This window comes from Podarcis filfolensis (genome assembly GCF_964270895.1).
Source record: "Podarcis filfolensis genome assembly, chromosome: 5".
Classification (NCBI taxonomy): Eukaryota; Metazoa; Chordata; class Lepidosauria; order Squamata; family Lacertidae; genus Podarcis; species Podarcis filfolensis.
This window is the reverse complement of record NC_139608.1, coordinates 73,514,295-73,535,745: the sequence shown is the minus strand read 5'-3', so window position 1 is coordinate 73,535,745 and position 21,451 is coordinate 73,514,295. Positions and strand designations below refer to the sequence as shown.

General features: G+C 42.0%; 1 protein-coding gene across 39 annotated transcripts in view; it reads right to left on the bottom strand.

Moving 5' to 3' along the window:
* ANK3 (ankyrin 3) overlaps positions 1-21,451 on the bottom strand; it is a 336,323-nt gene that overhangs the window by 116,583 nt on the left and 198,289 nt on the right. For 23 of the 39 annotated variants that reach the window (XM_083614373.1, XM_083614354.1, XM_083614359.1 and 20 more), the window contains exons 2-8: positions 19,687-19,788; positions 18,832-18,930; positions 17,698-17,796; positions 12,597-12,695; positions 11,619-11,804; positions 8,771-8,869; positions 5,061-5,159 (exon numbers count right to left, since the gene is read on the bottom strand). In XM_083614373.1, the coding sequence (XP_083470499.1) occupies positions 5,061-5,159; positions 8,771-8,869; positions 11,619-11,804; positions 12,597-12,695; positions 17,698-17,796; positions 18,832-18,930; positions 19,687-19,788 (783 nt within the window). Of the gene's footprint in view, positions 1-5,060; positions 5,160-8,770; positions 8,870-10,275; positions 10,300-11,618; positions 11,805-12,596; positions 12,696-12,894; positions 12,952-17,697; positions 17,797-18,831; positions 18,931-19,686; positions 19,789-21,451 lie in introns of all 39 variants that reach the window. The other 16 variants (XM_083614400.1, XM_083614395.1, XM_083614398.1 and 13 more) reach the window with 2 other exon arrangements.

Sequence of the window (21,451 nt, the reverse complement as noted above, 5' to 3'; positions counted from 1 at the left end):
ATGGGTCCTCACCGTGGGAGCACATTCATCCAGTGCTATACCAGCTTCACTGGCTCCCGGTGGAGTACAGGATCAGTTTAAGGTGCTGGTTTTAACCTTTAAAGCCCTATATGGCCTAGGACCCTCGCACCTACGGGACCGCCTCTCCTAGTATGCCCCACGGAGGATCTTAAGGTCTGAAAATAATAACACCCTGAAGATCCCAGGCCCCCGGGAGATTAGACTGGCCTTGAACAGAACCAGGGCCTTTTCGGCCGTGGCCCCAGCCTGGTGGAACACTCTCTCATAGGAGACAAGGGCCCTGTGGGATTTGACATCTTTCTGCAGGGCCTGCAGGTTGGAGCTGTTCCACCAAGCCTTTGATTGGAGTTCAGTCTGATTCTTTGCTTTCTGTAAAGTAACAAGCATTAAAGAGGCCTCCTAACCCCCTCACAGGTCCTTTATAAGACCAGTGATAACAGTTGACCCTGGAGAATATTAACCACTCTCAATTTTACCCATGGACTGCCATCTGTCCAGATTTTAATTTGCTCTGAACTAATTTTAAGATGTATTTTAATTAATTGATTGCCTGTTTTTTATGTTCTTATGTTCTTTGTATACTGTGTTAGTTTTATGATGTTAGCCGCCCTGAGCCCGGCTCCGGCCGGGTAGGGTGGGGTACAAATAAATTATTATTATTATTATTATTATTATTATTATTATTAAGCACACGCAGACATTCTACAACTGCGGAGAGGTTCCGCCTCCACGCATCATATGTCACTTGCCAGGTGAAGCCTGAGTTTGAGCAGTTTCTGGAAGGAACAGTCTTCACGAGATGGACTGAAAGATAAGGGCCAGGATTCACCCATTACCTTCCTCACAGTGAAAGAAGATGCTGAAGTCCTGTTACCCCAAGTAACAGCTGAAAAAGCTCAGAGTCAGGCACACTTCTCTTATTTTGCTAATCAAGATAGCAGTGAAATACTTTCCCCTTCCACAGTCTGGCTTCAGCCTTTCTGACATGTGGAACAGCCAGCAGGTGTTGAGCTACAGGTACAGCAAAAAACTACATTTTATTCACAAACAAGAGAGTCCACAGAAAAGCTCTGTTGGCAGAGCCAGGAATTTTTTACTGGGGATGATTCTGTCAGCATCAAACACCATAAAATGCATATGATATTAAATAAGAGCCTTTAAATAACAAGATCCTGACATTCATAAAACTGCATGAAAGACAGAACAGCAACACTTCTTTCTCACGGAACAAGGCAATTGTCTGAGTTGGTTAGGGTTTTCCAAAGTAATACCGACATCTGTCAGAGGGAGAAAAGCTGACCTGCAATTCTCTCTGTCTTCCTCTCTCCCCACACCTAGCTACCCAACCACCTCTAAAAGGCAATAAAAGATTTCAGCAAATTTATACTCCTGCTCAGGGCTTTTTTCAGTAGGAACTCACAGGAACTCAGTTCCAGCACCTCTCAGGTGGGCGCCATTTCCATTATTACAGAACAAGGGAGGTGTTCACGATGAGCTCTGGTACCTAGAAAAACAGCACTGCTTCTGCTTAACCAACAAATGCTTCCTACCCAAATAACAAAGCAAGAAAACAAAACAAAGCTAACTACAGGATTAAATATGATGTGTGGATCAGTGCTTGTTTTAAATGCCCATGGGTTGGGTGGGGAGACAAAAAGGGTTAAAGCAAGCCACTGCACATTCATCAGAGCTGCTCTGTATTTGAAACAAGGGGTTTCCAAGAATGTTTAGTTTCTGGGCAGACAAACTGTAGGAGGACGTGAAGCATAAAATACATTGCACACATTAGGATACATCCATCCTCTGATACAATGCTCCTGGAAAGGCTCTGGGAAAACCTTTACAAACGATTATGACATTCGGCAGATTAAGAACTCCCTAAACATGCATCAATAGCAGATTAACTGCATCATTTGTTTTATCTCACCTTCCACAGGGCCTTCTGACATGCAAGGCCAGTAGGAGAAAGAATAGGAACCGTGCTTTAATGTAGCATTTGAGTAACAGCCTTTTGTACACGCACCCTGCTGCTGCTTGGGGTTCACATTTCTACACTGGTGCTGAACCTTGAGAGTTGTCCTCAGAGAAATTCACCACAATGGATGTGAGGTAATATACTCTCTCCCCAAAGTTATAATATAGCCAGGGGATTTATTGTGGTACCTATAGCATTTTTAAGGCTAAAATAGTTTCCTATTTGCTCCCACTTCCTCCGAAGGCAATGCTTATTTAAATGTGAAAAATGTGGGTTTTCACATTTCTAAAAATAGGTTCAGAAACAAGTAAATACATTTAAACTTCACTGCAAAAAATGTCCATTTTTCATATGCCAGTAGAGAATTTCTCCGAGAAACATGGAACCCAACCATAGACTACGGGGTGTTAGGTCAGAGGATGACAAAGTTGGAATTTAAAATTGCAATTCAACTCTCCAAATTTGAAAAGATGCCAATATTAACATTTAACTGGAGCAAATTTTTATATCATCTCTACATAGGCATCATGTAAGTTTACTAGCTGTACTACAAGACAGGAACAACACATCATCGCTTCGCCAATAAAACCTGTGGTCCTGCTAACTCTTCCTCCTTTCTTCCCTGTAATATTAAGTAATGCAAATATAATTGTGTGAAGTATTTGGCTGCTCCACTTCACTGGCTGACAACTGCAGGGTGGGGAAACTCAACAGTGCAATGATATGAGGACATGTGCTTTGCATTGCTGAAACTTACCAGGAAAGAGAGACAGACAGAATAGGAGGCGAAACAGGGCTGCTCCTTTTGGCGATGGACATGTGTTGGCCATAAAGTCTAGACCTGACCTAAACGCCTCAAAGGTGTGGGAGATAAAACTTTCTCATTCATGTGTGTGTGTGGTGATGGTGGTGGGCATGATCTACTCACGCCCATTCATACAGAGATGATCACAAGCAGCCCTGAATATATGACACCCATCGGCGTGGAAACATAGGAAAGCTGCCTTTATACTGAGTCAAACCATTGACTGGCAGCGGCTCTCTGGTGTCTGAGACAGGAATCTATTTCCAGCCCTACTGAAGATGCCAAGGGCTGAACCTGAGACCTTTTGCATGCCAAGCATGTGCCCTACCACCAGGCTATGGTATTCTATGGAGCCCTCCCCATCTCACTTCACAGGCTCTCAACCAGGCATGTTTCCACTGTGCCAAGTGATGACCAATATTGGGGAGGCTCCTCCACGATGCATGCTCAGCAACCTGCCTCTCTCCAGGTCACCAGCATAGAGGGCAGAGTCTGTCCCATGTGACCACAGAAGCTGGGGAAGGAAGGTCAAACAAGAATGTACAATCCTTGGGGTACGGGACAGTTTAGTTTTATATATTCCATTGTGGTTACTGTAAAAGCACCAGCCAGCCTGAAACTGTACATGCAGCATGTTTTTCCCCCTGCAGATCCAAGAGCTGGCCTTTCAGTTCAGCTGTACCGCAGTAGATTGAAGATTACAAGCGCTTACTGCTAATCCCGGGTAAAATGTGCTTGCTGCCTGTGACAAACACAAATTCACGTCGGCAAGCCTAGTATCAAGGCAGCCAAGCTAACTCCAGCTAATTTAATCAACTTCACTAAGTATGTTTTATTTGGTGAAATCCATTCTGGAAGACAGAGAAAGGGGAGACATGATAAGAGAGGTGATGTTCAGAGGGCATGGGTTATATGAAGCAGCAGCAGAGGCAGCAGCGTTTTTCACTCGAGAGCGCTCTGAACAAACCAAACAGTGAAATTTGTCATCGACAGACTTCTCCAACAGCTGCCAATGCAGGGAAATTGACACAGCAATGGACTCCATTTATTGGCCATTGCATTTGTTATGCATTTAGCTCTTACATCACTTGCCAGCTGCTGCGTATTGAAACAAAAGGTTCCCTTCATGTATCATAAAGAAAAGACCAATCCTCATATGAGATCCAAAATCAGCTTTACAATTTGGGGAGTCAGGCCTAGACAATGCTTGGCTCAGGGAAAGGGAAAGGGTGTAGCTATTCAGCCAGTCTCCACATGTTCTGGTATCAGAGCACACCCTGCAGGAAGAGGGAAGGGGTTACCGTGGATCAAGATCTCAACAGGAGACAGAATCTGAGACCATATCTTTCACTGACATTTTTCAGTTTTGTTTCTGGGATGAGTATGGGATGGAGACAGCTTTAGCGGCCCTGGTGGAAGATCTACGCCTGAAGATCAACAGGGTGAATGTTTCTCAACTCTGCTTGCTAATTCTACTAGCCTGTCAAATATGAGATGCTTTCAGTACTGCGGATCATATCATTATCTTGTGCTGTCTCCAGTAGCTAGTAGAGTTTCTCAGTTAGCTCCCCAACCGCTTTTTTCTTTGCTAGCATGCAGCAAAAAAATAATATGCATTTTCTGTAATAAACTTTCTGTAATAAGATGCATTTTTTTTCTTTGATAGCTTCACTAATATACCATTTTTTGTGTGCACACTTTCCCCGAACATATATATTTTTCTATGCATTTGTTTGTTACAGAACTGCATCATGAAATTCGGAGAGATGGGTTTCAAAAAAATAGCTGCGCTTCAGTTTGGGAAGCACAAAGCAGGTAGTTTCAAATTAAAATGTGAACCAGGCGAAATTTAACTTGCATCTCTGTTGGTTACCATGTGATTCACAGTCCATACTCTTGTGTGGCCCCACTGCAGATAGTTTTCTGCCCAGCGAGCTCCAGTGGCTCAATTGCTCCTGATCTTCATTGGTTTTTTATTATTATAAATCCTTCTTATTAGGGGCTTAGTCTGCTTGAGGGTCTATCATTATTAGATAAGGTCTGTTGACTGATCCCTCATTTATTTTGTTCCTTTTAAAAGTTTGCATTGTAATTTTTATAATAGTTTTACATTGCCATCTGCTGTAAGTGCCTAAGAGTTTTGGATTGTGGGATATAAATCTATCAAAGAACTCAAAAGTAACATCCATTTCAGTGAGCCACACCCAATATACATATAGGGTAATAAAGGGTAATACGGTAATTCGTAGACAGTCTTACCCTTGTTTTGGCATCAATTTTTGCTCCTCTGTCAAGCAGCAGCTTAACCATGTTGGTATTCCCTCTCTTTGATGCTACATGTAATGGAGTGATATCATTCTGTCAAAGGAAACAGAAGAAAACCAAGTTAGATTTTAAGAAGCATTTATATTTTCTTTTGACTGACCCTGTTCCACACACTCTGATTCCCAAGGTATTTATTTTTATACAACTAGAACTCAGGCACTGGGTTGAAAATCTCTCTCTCTCTCTCTCTCTCTCACACACACACACACACACAATACACAATTTTTCAGGGCTACACGAAAGCAACGTTCATGACATTCCCCTTTCCAGTACCTGGATGGGAGGCTGTGCAGATGCACCCCTAAGCAGTTGCCGTGGGCTACAAACTTCCTGTGATGTCACAAATGGGCAGGGTGGCTGAGGGGGAAGAGGCGGTTACTAGTGAGAAGTGGCTGGACGGGAAATGCTTGGACGCTCCACGTACGTATGCCACCTTGAGTCCCATGAAGGAAGAAAGACAGGATAGAAATCTAATAAATATCATATTTTTCGCTCTATAAGACGCACCAGACCATAAGATGCACCTAGTTTTTGGAGGAGGAAAACAAGAAAAAAAATATTCTGAATCCCAGAAGCCAGAACAGCAAGAGGGATCACTGCTTTCACTGCACAGCAATGTGGGATAGCTGCGCAGCCTGCATTCACACCATAAGATGCACACACATTTCCCCTTACTTTTTAGGAGGGAAAAAGTGAGTCTTATAGAGCAAAAAATACGGTAAATACAAAATGGGCCAGCATCTCTCTGCCTCCCTCTGCTGTTCTCTCTGAGCCACCTTTATGTGCTTGCAAAATCTATCACTTGAGGCAGCTTTCTTACCTTGCCTCATGGGAGGAACCCCCTGAGAAGAGACTGGAAATGTTTGTGCATAATTAAAAAATATATGAGTTGGATCAAGACATATACTTCCATAAGCAGAAAGAGTCCTTCCGTTCACAGAAGGGACTCAGATGGAAGATGTTTGGGTGGGTGGAGGCAATTTTTGCCAGCTCTCCTTCTTAATGCAGCCCCCTGCACCAGATCCTACATTGTTCTGAAGGGTTCAGAACCTCCAGAGCAGCTTTTTCAGGAGGCTAGCAAGGGAAGGAGGAAAATAAATAAATCGCCTTTCTTCTCCTTCTGCCCAAGGAAGCACCTCAAGAGTGAAATTCCGTTCCTCATTAGTTTGGATCTAACCCTTTATCTTCAAGCTTTGAGTTTCTGTTTAGCAAGACAACCATATGCAAATGTGCTGCACATTCAGGACAATTACGTAACAGGCTCACTCATGCACAAAGATCCAAGATCCAGCTAGATGCTTTTTGCATCCTGCTGAATTTCCTATGCTAAAAGTGCTTCTCGATGCCCGATGCGAGTGCCCAAATGTGCACATAGAACAAATAAACATACTGATTTAGTTTTTCTGAATGGGAACAACAGGCACAATACTACAGTGAAGATAAGCTTTGAGTTATGCTTTCTACGTGGTGCTATGGGGAAGTGACCAAAAGCCGTCTGGATAAAAATGATACCTTGCTGAATGAGCGAGGCCATCTACATGTTAACCATCATTTTATCTGTTGTGTGATTGGTGCACCAGGAATGAACCAGATGCCTACAAATGCTGTCACAGGTGCTGGGGCCACCAGCAATGTCTGCAGCAGTGTGCCATGCTGTGAGTTGCCTTGCTCAGTAATTTATTAGCCTCATTTATATCCTGCCCTTCAGGATACAAATTATTTCCAAGGAGATTCACAACAAGAACAGAAGCAAAAGATAAATGCAGTGAATATCAGGGTGACAACAAAGCTCTGGCATGCCAGAAAGGATAAGCGAATACAGACTCATGATGCTGTAATAAAAGAGACAAAGATGGAAAACCCTATTGCTCCATTTGCTCAGAAGTCATAGCCATTGAGCCAGAAAAGACATATGGGGGGGAAATGCTCCCTCACTACTTTGCTTTCCCCCATCATTGCCTATGCACCGTCAAAAGTGAAATTTAGACTGTAAGCTTCTTGGGGCAAGGTCTGATCTTCTGCGTGATGCTTTTATTCCGTACAGTGACATGTACACTGGTGGTGGTATAAATAAATAAATCATCCTCAAATCCATTGCCTTGACCAGCCAGATACAACTCTAAGACGCGAGATCAATAAAAGGTATCAGGTACATTTTGCTAATAGCAAGCTTCTTGTGAGCTGGTAAGGCACCGTTGCAAAGAGCAGTACCTGGATCAGATCCGGCCTCTGCCATGAACTCACTAATTGGCTTCAGAACTGCATCTCTGCAATACGGGAATACTATTAGTCTTCCCTATTTATCATGCTGACCAGCAGAAGTGGAGTTTGCCTCCTGCAGCCAGGCCTGATCTTCGTGTTTCTAAGGACGGTGCTGTGAAACGAGCCACACTTTCACAATCCTTTCGTCTTCCAAGAAGAAGCACCTGAACTTCATTTTTATTTGACAACTCACTTTGATGATCTTGTTACCAATGTGAAACAATAACCCACCCCCCCACCGACAAAAGACAAAAAAACCCCCAATCCATAGTCCTCAGGCTGTAGCCATGTCAGCAAGACGGAATGATCAAATGGGAACCTAATTGTGTTTCTGCTGGTGAACACTCCTGCTGGCAAAAAAAGGGGAAAATTTATACTCTCAAGATCACCCAGCCTGTAACAGGGAGACTCTCTTAACTACCTTTCCTTAGGATTGGGAGTGTGGGAGACAAAGAAGTGATCCTTAGAATTAAAAGGCCATAAAAGAAAAAGAAGGATGTGCAAATCTTGCTTGCACAAGACATCTGAAATCAAACTACAAAAAAATTACTTCTGCAGGAAAATACTGTTTCTTTTCAGTGCCATCCACTGTGTTGTTGAGGCTGCCAAGCTGCAAATCTTGACATCCCTTTTTTTATCTTTAAACCTGCAGCTGAATTGGGGGGATGAGGAGTGAGACCATTTCCCACCCCACCTCACTGCCCATCATACATACATCACACCCTCCAAGTGTCCCTATTTTCCTGGGACAGTCCCGGATTTACAGACATAGTCCCAGTTTCTGATTTGATCCCGGAATGTCCCACTTTTCCTTAGGACGTCCTTATTTTCACTGGAGAAATATTGGAGGGTATGGAGTTACCCAACCTCCGAGCAGTCTGAAGGCAGCCCTTTATAGGGAAGGGTTTTTTTTTAATGTTTAATGCTTTATTATGTTTTTATATATGTTAAAAGCTGTCCAGAGTGGCTGGGGCCACCCAGTGAGATGAGCAAGGCATAAATAGTAAATTATTATTATTATTATTATTATGGAATAGGATGTCCCTATTTTCATTGGGGAAATGTTGGAAGGTATGCATACGTACGTAATTTTATTTGTATGTTGCTGTTCCACAGCTCAAACCATGCTCAAGGTGGCTTATAACTACGACATAACAAAAGTAGTCGTGAATAAGAAATAAAGGATTAAAAACAAGGGGAATTACTTTATGAGAGTTATGCTGTTTCTGCGATGTTCTACTGTGTTTCATTATGTTATGTTTATTGTTTGCAAACCACTTTGGAATTCATTTGAATGAAAAGCGCCATAGAAATACTATAAATCAAATCAAATCAAATTTAGGAGTCACGTTTAAGTGAAATTCGTACGGATCAATACATACCCTTGCAGTAAAATCCACAGCAGCACCGCGATTTAGAAGCAGCGTAGCTACGTTAATATTTCCATAGTGGGCAGCAATATGCAGAGGAGTGAAGCCGCTCTGAAATAAAGAAACAAGAACAACAACAACACACAGCAAGATATAAATATTTTTTTCCCCATAGGTCTTCCACCAGCTCCTAAAATGGATGTCTTGCAGCCCAGGCAGAGTCCAATCAGCAGAATGCAGTCCAGGGACACAGTAGACATTCTATTTTAATGTTCAGTGCTACCTTATGACTTGTTTGAAGACAATGAATAAAAATATACTCAGTAGAAGGGAAAGAAATTACTATGCCTATTCTGGGAGAATAAGAGCAGGATAAAATGTCTAGCTATTGTAAAAAGAATCTATCGAAGTAAGTTAATGAAAATGAAAATATTATCCTTCACTTAATTGGTAAATCAGTTTCTCATGGGAAATATCTACTTGTTATCAGTATCTTCTTATTCTTGCAACTTTAACATCACAGAGCTTTCTTGCAGAAATTCAGATGAAGTCACTTGATAATAATTGCTGAATAGACTTCATAAATTCAAAGCAGATGCAAATTAAAACAACATCAAAGTCCATTTTAAAAAGAGATTAATATGACTTAAAAAAAGAAAAAGAGGGCTCCTTCTATAAAAGATCAACCCCCCCACTGTGAGCAATCAAACTGGGTTAATATTATGAGATCCCCAACTCTAATTAGAAAGCGTCTAGCCAACCAGATAGTTTCAGTGGCTTGTTTTCATATTTTAGACATTTTTTAATAATAATAATAATAATAATAATAATAATAATAATAATAATAATAATAAAAATTTTCTCTTCTTGAAACAGTGCTAAAACATGCAGCAATTCAACCAGTCCCCGCAAAGTGTGGAACCTCAGAAGGAACTTGACGCATTTCTAAAACCATCAGCAAGCCTCTTTAGCCATGCTAGCTGTCACTGCCTCAACTTGAAAAGTGTTTACACATTTCTGAATTGCCCAGAAGAACCAGCACCTTCCTCCTACCCCCCCACCCTTTTTGTTGACACTGACAGTAAAGTGTCATGCAAGAGCCTAAAGGAACTAAGTCCTGGATGCAAAAGTGTGTCAGGGATGTCTGCAGCTCTTGACACAGCTGATTAAAAAAAAAACCACACACATTTTATATGGCATTGGAAACCCGGGCGCTTTCCTCTTGCGCAAAATTACCCTTTTCGGCTGTGACAATTAGTTCCAAAGGAAGCTTGCTTGTACGCCTTTATGAACGCTCGTTTCAGCTGCAGAAAGCCCTGGTAAATAACTAAAACTACATTCTGCTCTAGCACATGCCACTTTTTGTTGAATCTAAAGCAGGTCTCTACTCCTCTAAGAAGGCAATGCAGAGAAGAGAAGGAAGGAATGACGCAGCAGCAGCAGCTCTACATTGTGGGAAAGTGATGATGCACATATATTTATATATTTATAGATATATAATATATTTTCATATATACCTCAGTTGTTCTATTCACCATCATCTAGGTTAACACATTTGGAAGCAAAGAAGGGGGAGAAAATGAACGGTTAGTTCTCTACCGGTGATAATGGATGCAGAAAGCTTTGTGACTGCTGTGTGGACACGACAATGAAAGCACAAATAGGCACAGAAGGAAAGCGAGGCTGAATGGTAGGCTATTCCAACCCCCCCCCCCAACATGAATGAGGTTTCGTCGTTTCCCCCCATGGTAAAAACAGAGATTCAGAAACCCCGCTTTTTCCATGTCAGCCTTCAAGTCTATGACCTGGTTTGCATGATCAAATCCTGGCTTAATAAGCTCAGATATGCATGAGCTCCATGCAACTGCCCATGCAGCAACTTCACTTCCACTTTGCTCCTCCTTCTGCAGGAGCATGGAAACTAAATGGGAATCTGCAGATTCTATAGATTCCCCTCCACACCTGGAAATTTTTTAACAGCATCCAAACAAGGTAGGATTTTTAAGCCAATTGTAAACTGTAGCTCCATGTCCTGAAAGCTTTTGCAGAAGCCATTAACCACAGTTTCCCAGTTTGCACAAAACAGGAAGCTATAATTAATTGTGACTTCCTGACTCGCCTTTCCACTTGTGCAACAGGAGAAACGAAGCAGCAGTGAAGAGTCTGTGGGTGGGTGCACAGAGGTAATGCATATCTGAAGGCTTATTAAAGCATGGTTTGATTGTCCGGATGCAGCCTCTGCCGACCTTTAAAGAAGAAAACTAAACACAGTTATTGCTTCCGTACTGCAGCGAATGATATACATCAAAGTCCTTCTCTGAGTTCAGTCTTTCTGCCACACTCTGATCTAAGCTCCAGTGTGATCAAGAAACAGAACCCAGGACATCAGTAACAACCAATTTGCCATTTAATTATTCTATCACAGTTGCAGATACTAGCATTTGGCTCAGATATAGACCAACATGTTTCTTCCCCCTTCAAAAGAAAAAGTATTGAATGAAAAGTAGGCCTTTGCCCCTTGTGATCCACCAAGCCAAAAAGCCTGTCATTTGATCATGGTGGCCTGCTAGAACACTTGATAAATCTCTTGGTTCTGATAAATCTCTTGGTTCTGTTGCGTTCCCAGAGCTGATAAAACAGTCATGGCTGCTGGGCTAACATTGCCTTGGTAAATCGCATGTGGTGCAGGTCCATCTTGCAACGGTGCTAAATGAAACTGCAGCATAAAACCTAGAAAAGACTTAGGCTACTCTCAATTTGTTAACACAGAGAAGCAGAGATACTATATGCATCACTCAATCTGTTGTTGTTTCTTCTTCTTCTTCTTCTTCTTCAGGAAAAAACAAGAACTGTTACTAACCTTGGACTCCACATCTGCATTGTGGTCATTCTGCAGCAACAACGCAGCTGCCTTGGTGTCGTCCTTGCGTGCAGCAATGTGGAGAGCAGGAAGACGGACTTTCCCCTTCGTGTCATTTTCAAGCAACAAGGAAACCACCTGGTCATGGCCCTGTTGAAGAGCTACGGCCAATGGCGTGAATCCATCCTACCGGACAACAACAATAATCAGCAGACATGTCTTTAAGGAACCCAATTCAACGCTGCATTGTTGTTGTTTTGTACTTAATAGGCAAAGCTATGTGTAAACTAACATTGGTGTTTGGCATCAGTGATGGGCTGGCTGAGAGTGAACAAACTGAAATAAAGTTCATACAAGAAAGAGATGCTGATTCTTAGGAGGCCTAACAGTCCAGGGACAAGATGGCAGCCTGTTCTGGACAGGGCTGCATTCCCCTTTAAGAATAAATAAATCAATACTTGGGAATACTCCTCGACCCAACCTTGTTCTTAGGTACTCAGGTAGTGACTGTAGCCAGGATTACTTTTGCACACATGGAGAAAGTGTGCCAGCTGGGCACACTTGAAAAGCACCCTGAAAGCTCAGACTTGCCCCTGCATTAGTTGCATCTCAGATGGATTACTGTAATGCACTGTGGATCTGCCCTTGAAAATAACTTGGAGACTCCAACTGATTTGAATGAGCTTTAGTTCCTGCTATTGCTAAATTTCATTTGCTGATATGTTAAGCTCTGGTTCTTTGCATTCTTAAATATCAATGCTGACTTTATACTGGTAATTATGTTTTGATTATGGATTATCTGTGGATGTCTCTGGTACTGCACCAGACAAGAGCTTCCAATGTGGCTAATTTCTCCTGGGGTTTGTGCACACCTCTAATGTTTTCATTTATTTCATATGAAGGAGTGGTGCTATGTTGTACTTCCACATTTCAATATATTTAACGCTTTGGCAAAGAAAGCATAAAATGAACATTTACCTCTGTGGCAAGGCTCTGGCTTGCCCCATTATCAAGAAGAAACTTAACCACTTCCAGATGATTTTCTTGGGCTGCCATATATAATGGTGTGAAGCCATTCTGAAAAAGAAAAACATAATAGTATAACTTTTCCTTGGAAACCTAAAGTTTTGATCAAGTGATCATTGTAGTCCTCTTACTTAGAATCATCTAGGCATAGTTAGACATGCAACAGAATGGGATGGCAGAGTCCTGATTTGGCAGAAAAGATTGTACCAGTTCAGGCTGCAGGTGATGGATCACATTTCTGAATGCTCACCAGTGTGAAAAACTTCTTTCCTGTTGTGCTGCCTTTTTTACTTTCAGGGAGTGTTATCTGTGGTAAAGTGGGATTATAAATAAATAGCAGGTCAACAGGAGAAGCACAGTTGTCATTCAGACAACATATGGTTAGTCCTACGTATAGTGAACTGAGACAAGTCAACTTCAAACCCTAGTTTTAAAAGATAGCTTATTTCCCTAAACTGTAGTTAAGATTAACCACAGTTTTAAGTTTGGACATAGTGATAAACTGTGGTTAATTAAAACAGAAGTAAAAACTTCTAATCTCCTTCTTGAGGCTACTCCAGAGAAGGAGAGGAAAGTGGGGCAGGTGCACAAACCTAAGGTTTATGTATTTAACACTAAGACACAGTTTATCATAGAGTTGGACAGAGGGCTTTTAGGTCATCTGGTTCAAGCCTCTGCTCCTTGCAGGACATTCCGAGCTACAGCACCCCAAACAGGTAGCTGTTCGTCTATTTAGTGCTACATCCAAACCAGATCTATATTTAAAAGCATTATTTTGTTTTGTGAAGGCTTCCTGTATACTCCTCCATGTCGCCAATGCTGACTCAGCAACCTTGGCCCGGCTACTGAGTTCTGGGGGAAAGAGTCAATGCCTTGGAAATGCAAGGTCAGCTTCAGGAAATAACGCTTACGATTCTTCTCATCCCTCTCTGCTGACTTCAGTAAATGGTCCACAGACTATGCTTCCCAAAGGAGTGTGAAACAACTGGCATTGCAATTAGATTAGATTGCTAATCTGTAGATTAGTCCTAGCTATAGGGCTGTTGTACACATTACACAGAGGGAGACCTGGGACTGCCATTGAGAGTACGCCCCAAAGTTGTTCATCACATGTGCAAACTGCATTATTTGAAATGTATGAAATGGCCCCGTGGAAAAGAGTGTTGTGAGTCTAAAGGAGAGGAAGCCCCAGCGGAACTTCCTCCTCTGTGGAGGAAGGAGTGTTTGTTTCCTACAAACAGGCTCCTCCTGCTCTCCATAAGGCAATGTGCTGCCCAGTTATCAGCTGACATGCTCCAGGATCATTTTGAAAACTCAGCATAGGTTTCCAATTAGCCAATTAGATGGGCAGGAGGTCTTCAGCTGTTCCTAGTCAGCTGGATGACAGCTGGCAAAATTGAACGTGGTGTCCAACTGGAAAAAAGAACTGGGCAAATCCAAAGGCGCATTTTAAATAGAAATGTCACAGAATTGCGTTCTTTGCCAATGTAACTTCAGCCATTAAAAAAGAAAGAAAGAAAAAATCTCCCACAACCAATGAAAATAATCTCTGCTTGAGGTTTCCCCTCAGCTAAAAATAAAATAAAATGTTAGAAACTAGAGATGTTTGGTCAAGACTTTGCAGTCAGGAGACCTGTAGCGTTGGTAGGCTTTATCTCTCTGTCAGTATTGATTTTAATACTATCTTGTTAATTTTATAATATCTTTTAGGCTGTTGAGATGTTTAAATATTACTATTATTATTTATTGTATTTCTATACCAGCCTTCATCCAAGGAACACAGGGCAGTTTGCAACGTAACAATAGAAGAATGCATGACATAGTAACAAGCAGTTTTAAAGTGGTTTGGAACACGGAATTATCATCATCATCATTATTTATCACATTTCTATACCACCTTTCATCTGAAGATCACAGGGCAATTTACAATAAAAAGAAAAATACAGACCATAGTAACCAACAAAAACACAACCCCTCCCACAACCTCAAAGGCCACAGATTGTTTAATTAGCTAAAGGCCTTGGAGAAGAGGAATGTTTTTGCCTGGCACCTAAAAATATGTAACAAAGGCGCCAGATGATCTTCCCTAGGGAGAGCATTCCACAAGTGGGGAGCCACTGCAGAAAAGGCCCTTTCTTGTGTTGCCACCTTCTAGATCTTTCACAGAGAGGGGCCTCAGATGATGAGTGCAGGGTCCGGATAGTTCATGCGTTAATGTCTATTTTTATTTTATTAACTACCTTGTGGGCTGTTAGAATTCCTGCTCCATGATTGCAGTCATAGGATTGTTGTCTATCACATGACAGTGTACGTTTTGACTCCACAGAGTGGGAAGTGATGAAGACAGGATGTTTGTGTTACAGTGTTCTGTGAAGTGGGACTACTGTCCTTTGTTATTTTTCTCTTTGCTGTGTGATGCTAGAGAGAGAGGGAGCCATGATGCAGTACTCCGTGTGTGTTGATATGTAAACAAAGTAGATTAGCCAAAATGCTAAATTGCTGAGGTCTGTCACGTGAACTGCGCAGACTCTGTGGATCCCTAAGTGTGCCGGTGTCTGTTGGCATCGGTCGCTGTGGTGTTCGGGCTGAAGAAAGGCTTTGAAGCTCTTGAATGAATGACCAGGAGGGAGAGAACATGCCAGTCGGGCATGTGTCTCTACTAGGGTCCTACTCGAGTGTAGGAAGAGCTCCTGGTTCAGGCCAGAAGGCACAATAGAAATTATTGACACTACAAACCTTGCCTTCTTTTCCCATACTGCCCCATGTTGGACATGTTGAAATGAACCAGACCAGGGGTAGCCAAAGTGGGGCCCTCAAGATGTTCTTGGACTCCAACTCCCATCATCCCCAGCCAGCATGGCCCATGCTCAGGGATGACGGGAGCTGCAGCCCACCAACATCCGGAGGGCACCATGTTGGCTAACCCTTCACCAGGCCATTCACATTGATAGCCCTTCTGTTACTTAGCTTGATATATGCAGCAGCCTGCTCCTACCCAGGTCTATGGTAGGAAAGCTACTCATAGTGCAAAGAGGAGTACCCAGTTGGGAGGTTAAGAAGTGTTTAAGCCTCTGGACCAAATTGGGGGCAGGGATGCTCTTTAGGTGGCAACGTGTATTTAATAACTTCGTGACATGCTACATTTGGTGGCCATCCTCGTTCTACTGAGCGAGGCTAAGGACTTCTGTCCAGATAGCACTGTTGAGAGAGGCATGGTGAATGGGGTCCTGGGAAAGAACAGGACAATGTGAGCTGTAGCGCTGGAAACCTGGTGCCTCATGGTACACCTAATTACAGCAAAAGCACACAGCGTGCGGGCCAGTGTGGCATGGGAACTCAGCACTCCCCTGGAATAGGGCTGGCCCAAGATGAACCACAAAATGGCATCCCCCCACCCTCCCTGCCAGAGGAGAAGGGGTGAGTGAAGATCTACATCAGGACCTGCTGACTCTGTGGACTTCACTGCCTGAGGCAGTTCCCTCATCTTGCCTCATGGGTGGAGCCTCTCCACGCCCTGCTCTCCACATGTGGAGGAAACAGTCATGGCGAAGTATGAATGACCCATTCTGAGGGAACATGCAATCCCCATCCCAGGAATCACCCCATGCTCCAAACTCTGCAAACAAAAAAAGGTCAAATTGACCTTGGGCAATTCAGAATCTTTTCATCCTATCCGTATAAGGAATATAAAACGGAAGGTGTGTGTGTGTGTACATATAAGTTACAGAGTACTAAAGCAGCGCAGAAGAAACATTATTTCAAAACACATTATTTTAAACCTTCCTTTTCACAAGCCTGCCATCAAAACATTGGGTGGAGATAGGATTCTTATTTCATTATGGCAGGATAAGCACATTTACTATGGCAAGCTTTATTTCAAGGGGGATTTCAGTTTGGCATTTTCACTAACATTGCAAAGGAACTGTGAACCACAAGCCCTTTCACAATGCAAGCCCAGGGATCCTCCCCTGTTCTCCTTTTATCATCAGCCATTCCAGCCATGTAGCAATGCAGTTTGGATGATGCTGGAGGGCACACCTTAAGCAAGAAGGTGAAATGTATGGCTGTGCTCTGTGTCACTGGACCTTTTATACACAGAAACACACGGTGACCAGCATTCATCTCATTGGTTAACTGTACAGAAAGTTGATGGAAATGCACTTTGAGAAGGGACTTTATTCCTCCTAGGCAACAGAGACTGAATTTTGGAGGAGAAAGACAGCATTAGTTGAGCACTGCTTTCTTAAGAGCCTGAAGTAGACCTGAACCCAAAGTACTCTCTTCTCTCAACATTTCAGCAGCACAAAGAGAAAGAGAGCAGGGGTTCCGTTTTCCAATTATTATTTCCCCACAACTTCTCACCTGTGTTTGGACAGTTATGCTAGAAAGCTGGTGTTGCTTTAATAGTTAGAATATCAGCCTAGGACTGGGTAGACCCAGGTTCAACTCTCCCCACAGCCAAGGAGCTCATTGGGAGATCTTGGGCCTGTCACTATATGTCAGCCTGGAAGTCAACACAAAGCTGTTCAGATTGTTCCTGGAGAGTGACTGGGAGCAGGCCTGGGCTCAATCTGCCACACCCATGCCTTCTCCTATTCCTCTTGCCATGAAAATAAGTCAGGGTTTAATCTTTCAAGTTCAGGAGAGATGTTGCATTCTGATAAGAGCACTTAATTTCTGTGAGGAGATATGGGGAGGTCGTGCACAAGGACATGACCCACTCCTGACTTCTCCTTAGGTACAACATGGATGGAGGCAACGTCTGAAAAGGGCACAAGTTTCATTACAAGGACTGAGTTTGTGCAAATCACTCTGCCCAATAATTTATTCCAAATGTTAATTCTTGGAAAGCTATCAGACATAAAAGATTAATGTTATCATGGGGGGGGTTTCCAAAAAAGAAAAAAAGGAAGGAAGGAAGGAAGGAAGGAAGGAAGGAAGGAAGGAAGGAAGGAAAGAAGGAAAGGGAAGGAAAGGAAAGGGAAGGGAAGGAAAAAGACAGACTGCATGTAAACCCACATCAGCCTTTGAGCCCTAAGCAAAGCAATTTTACCTGTGATTGTGCATTGACATTGGCCCCGCTCGTAACCAGCACTTTCACCACTTCGGTTTGCCCAGCCAGAGATGCTATGTGCAGAGCTGTGTTTCCTTTCTGAAATGAGAGAAGGGGACAGAATGTGAAACATGCCTAATGAACTCCAGTAGCATATGCAGCAGGAAGACATGGCTGAACTTGTCAATTGAGTAACAGGCTCTGTGTTCGATGACCAGGGATATTACTGGGGTCTTGCAAATTATTTTGGCAGTGTCCCCATTAGAAATTTAGGCTGCTGCAGTTCATAACTCATCATACTACCCAACTGTTTTAGAGTTAAATCATTTTAATACATATCAAGAAAAAATGGCTTAAGATATTATAAATACAATAATTTAAATATTACAAGCTAAATCATCGGTGCTTGGAAAAACCTGTAGAGTTATGAGGGCTACTTGAAATATGCATTACGAGACTGCAGCTAATCTGAATGGTTTTATTTGGATTTCATTGACATAATTCCCATACTGAGATGCAAAAGTTGGATTATGCGAAAGACAGAATTATAGATCATTGTACAACAAGTCAAACTTTCCATAATTCCTTCTTCCTTAGTGCTGCTATGAAAAGTAAAATATATATGTTCACTTTTCCATATGATCAGCATTATCCAGGAGTGAATAATTTTTTGGACCAAGAACCACATCACCAAAGTGGAAAGATTTTTTTTAAAAAAAAGATGTAAAAAAAAAACTTATGCAAACCTTAGGGATCAGTCAATTAGAACAATAAGTCATTTTCCCCCCTCAGTGGCCAAAGTCAGCACTCACCACTTGAATTTGCAGATTGAGAGAACAATGCCTTTGGCATGCTAAGTGTTTTTTCTACCAAGGATCTATCTATCCAACCCTAATCACTGACTATATGGAAAGTGGGCCTGTAATTGAAGGACGACTCATTCCCTGACGGGAATTTGCCTATATATTTGTCATCTGTATGACAGGAGATTTCACACACAAAAAATTACATCACACCTTCCCCTACAGCTCCTGACCTTTAAGACCTTATTGTCTGCATTCAATTGGCCAACACTTTGTGAGTGAGGAATCTGTGTAGGAAAACAGCAGGACACTTAGATATCAGCTAACAGACCTTTGTTGCTGCATCCACATTGGCACCTCTCTGTATCAGTTCTGAAACAACTTCTACGTGGCCTTCTTTGGAGGCGAGATGGAGAGCGTTCAACCCATTCTGATAAAAACAAAAAGGAATGGGAAAGGTTGGTGCAGGGTGCCCAGAACAACACGCAATATGTCAAGAGGCCTAAAAGGTCACATTCCGACACGATGAGAGCTTGCGGAAAGGAAATAAAGAAAGCTATTCTCAAACCCATTTTCTAATTAATTGCTTCTATGAAGCAATACATATTTCAAAGTGGTAAGCTACCTTGTAGTTGGAACACGCTACAAATCGATTCTAACAAGCATCCTTTGGACAATACAATTAGAACCACCTCTTTTTTGCACAGTATGATGTGCCCTGATGCTGCAGTATTAAGCAAGAGCCAGACTTCAGCTAGACTTACTTCCTTGAATGTTAGAGCTTTTTCTTTCATGAAATCAGAACTTAATGCAAAGCTGTACTCCTATGTGCAGTTCCTCACTTACATGAGAGTTAAGCCCCAGTGGACTTAGTAGGTCTTACTTCTAAAGTAGACATGAACAGAATAGCACTGTTGACTTATCTCACTTTGTTTTTTCCTTTCTACTTCCATCCTTTCTCCCTTCTGTTCTGCATATATTAGTTCGTGAGCCATTTTGGCAGGAACCTATTTACACTTTGTACAGTGCTTATGTAAGTTGAAAGAATAATTATGATGATGTAATGATCCACATAGTTCCATTTGCTTAAACTTTAGGACTATACCAAATGACAGCTGAAGTAGGTGCAAATGTAAATGAGTAAGAATTCAAACCAAAACACTTGTTAATCAAATACTTATACCACCTGATTGCAGATGTTGATGTCCACTCCACTTTTTAAGTAGTCAAGAGCCTTTTCTAAGTTGCCCGCCCGGGCAGCTCGTAGGTAACTTGCATTGGTGTCAGACTGCAAGAGAAGAAAAAGAGGAAATAAGACATTTAAAATCCTGAACACAAGGCACAAACTAAGTGAAGCTGACATATCAATTGCACTTTGTGCTTTATAACTGGAAACATTCACACACTGAACCAAAATAATCTACATTCTGCACGAGGTTAATTCACATTCGCCAATTCAATAATATATTTTATTTACAATATTTTTTCTTAAGCCAGTATTTTTTAATAATTAAAAAATCCCGCCTTGTCAGATGGCATCAGTATAGATCAGATCCAGCCCAGTTGCATGTTGCACATGATGGCATTCCCAACGCACATTAGTAATGCTTGCATATATATATAACAAGTTTTATTATTATTAACTGCTCAGCTTGCTATCTACGTGAAATACTTTTGTTATATAAAAGTCTGTGATATAGAATTGTGCATACTGTATAAATTGTACACACTGCAGCCTTAGTACTGGCATTCTGATGGACACCATCTCCCATCAGTCCCAGACAGCATAACCAACATCTAGAGATGATGGAAATTGCAGTCCACCAACATCTGAAAAAGGCACCAGTTTGGCTATTCCTTCTCTAGAGAAGAAATCTACCAAAACAGTCTGTTTGGCTTGAGGTCACAGCATGCCTTAATGTGTGGACATGGAAAGGTTAGGTATGCATATCTGCATTAGTCTGAGAAAGTAAAGAGTGAACAAGTGTGATTAAGGTAGCCTGGGTATGAAAAGGGATGTCTAAGGATTCCACTGCAAATGGACGATAATGCAAAATTCCCTCCATACCCTTGTTAGCTCAGAAATGGAAGCACTTGGAGCGAAAGCAATCAGCATGAGTTCTTAGTGGATTTTTTGAAAGTCCATAAATTATGTACAATTAACTATGCGTCTTGGTAAACACGCAGTGCAATATAACTTTAAAAAATATATATTCATATTTACTAGTTATATCTCCTCTCTGCTCCCTGTAGATTTGTAAAAGGCTCATTCCTTTCCCAATTCAATTTCCCACAGAACAGCAGCCCTCAAAACACTCACACATTTACACAAAGTAAAATGAGACCGTAAAATTAAATACCATTTTTAAAAAATCATTTCTCTTAAGACCTGTTCAGGCATTATGCTTGAACAGGAGATATAAACTCATATAGGAGGCACTGGGCTTTGTATGCCAACCTCACCCCACAACACCCCCATATGTACACCGGTCTCTTCCTGACCATCCGATGATGAGCAGGAAAGGTCTGCAGGGGTGCACTATCCACGTTTGCTCGGCTTCAATTCATGTTCAAGTGAACCCATGCAGATAGCCCCCTACAAACCTTCCATACTCAACACTGGAAGGTTAGGGACTATGAGGGCAGGATAGGCATGTGTTCCTCCATGCTCCCTATGCCAGCTATTTTCAGATCAGGCACAACACCTGGATACAGCTCTGTGATTGCTTTTAAGCTATAAATCACCTTTGGTTCCTTGACAGAAAGGAGATGTCTTTCAGTGACTTTTGCCCAGTGCCAGCACAATTACCCAGCAATCACTATTATCGCTACACAAGCCGCATATGACTAATAGCTATTTGGGGTTTTAGGGCTGGATTTCATGCAGAGACTTTGACATCACAGGTTCCCCCTGCTGGGAAAGAACTACAAGCAAAAACAATTTGGCTGAT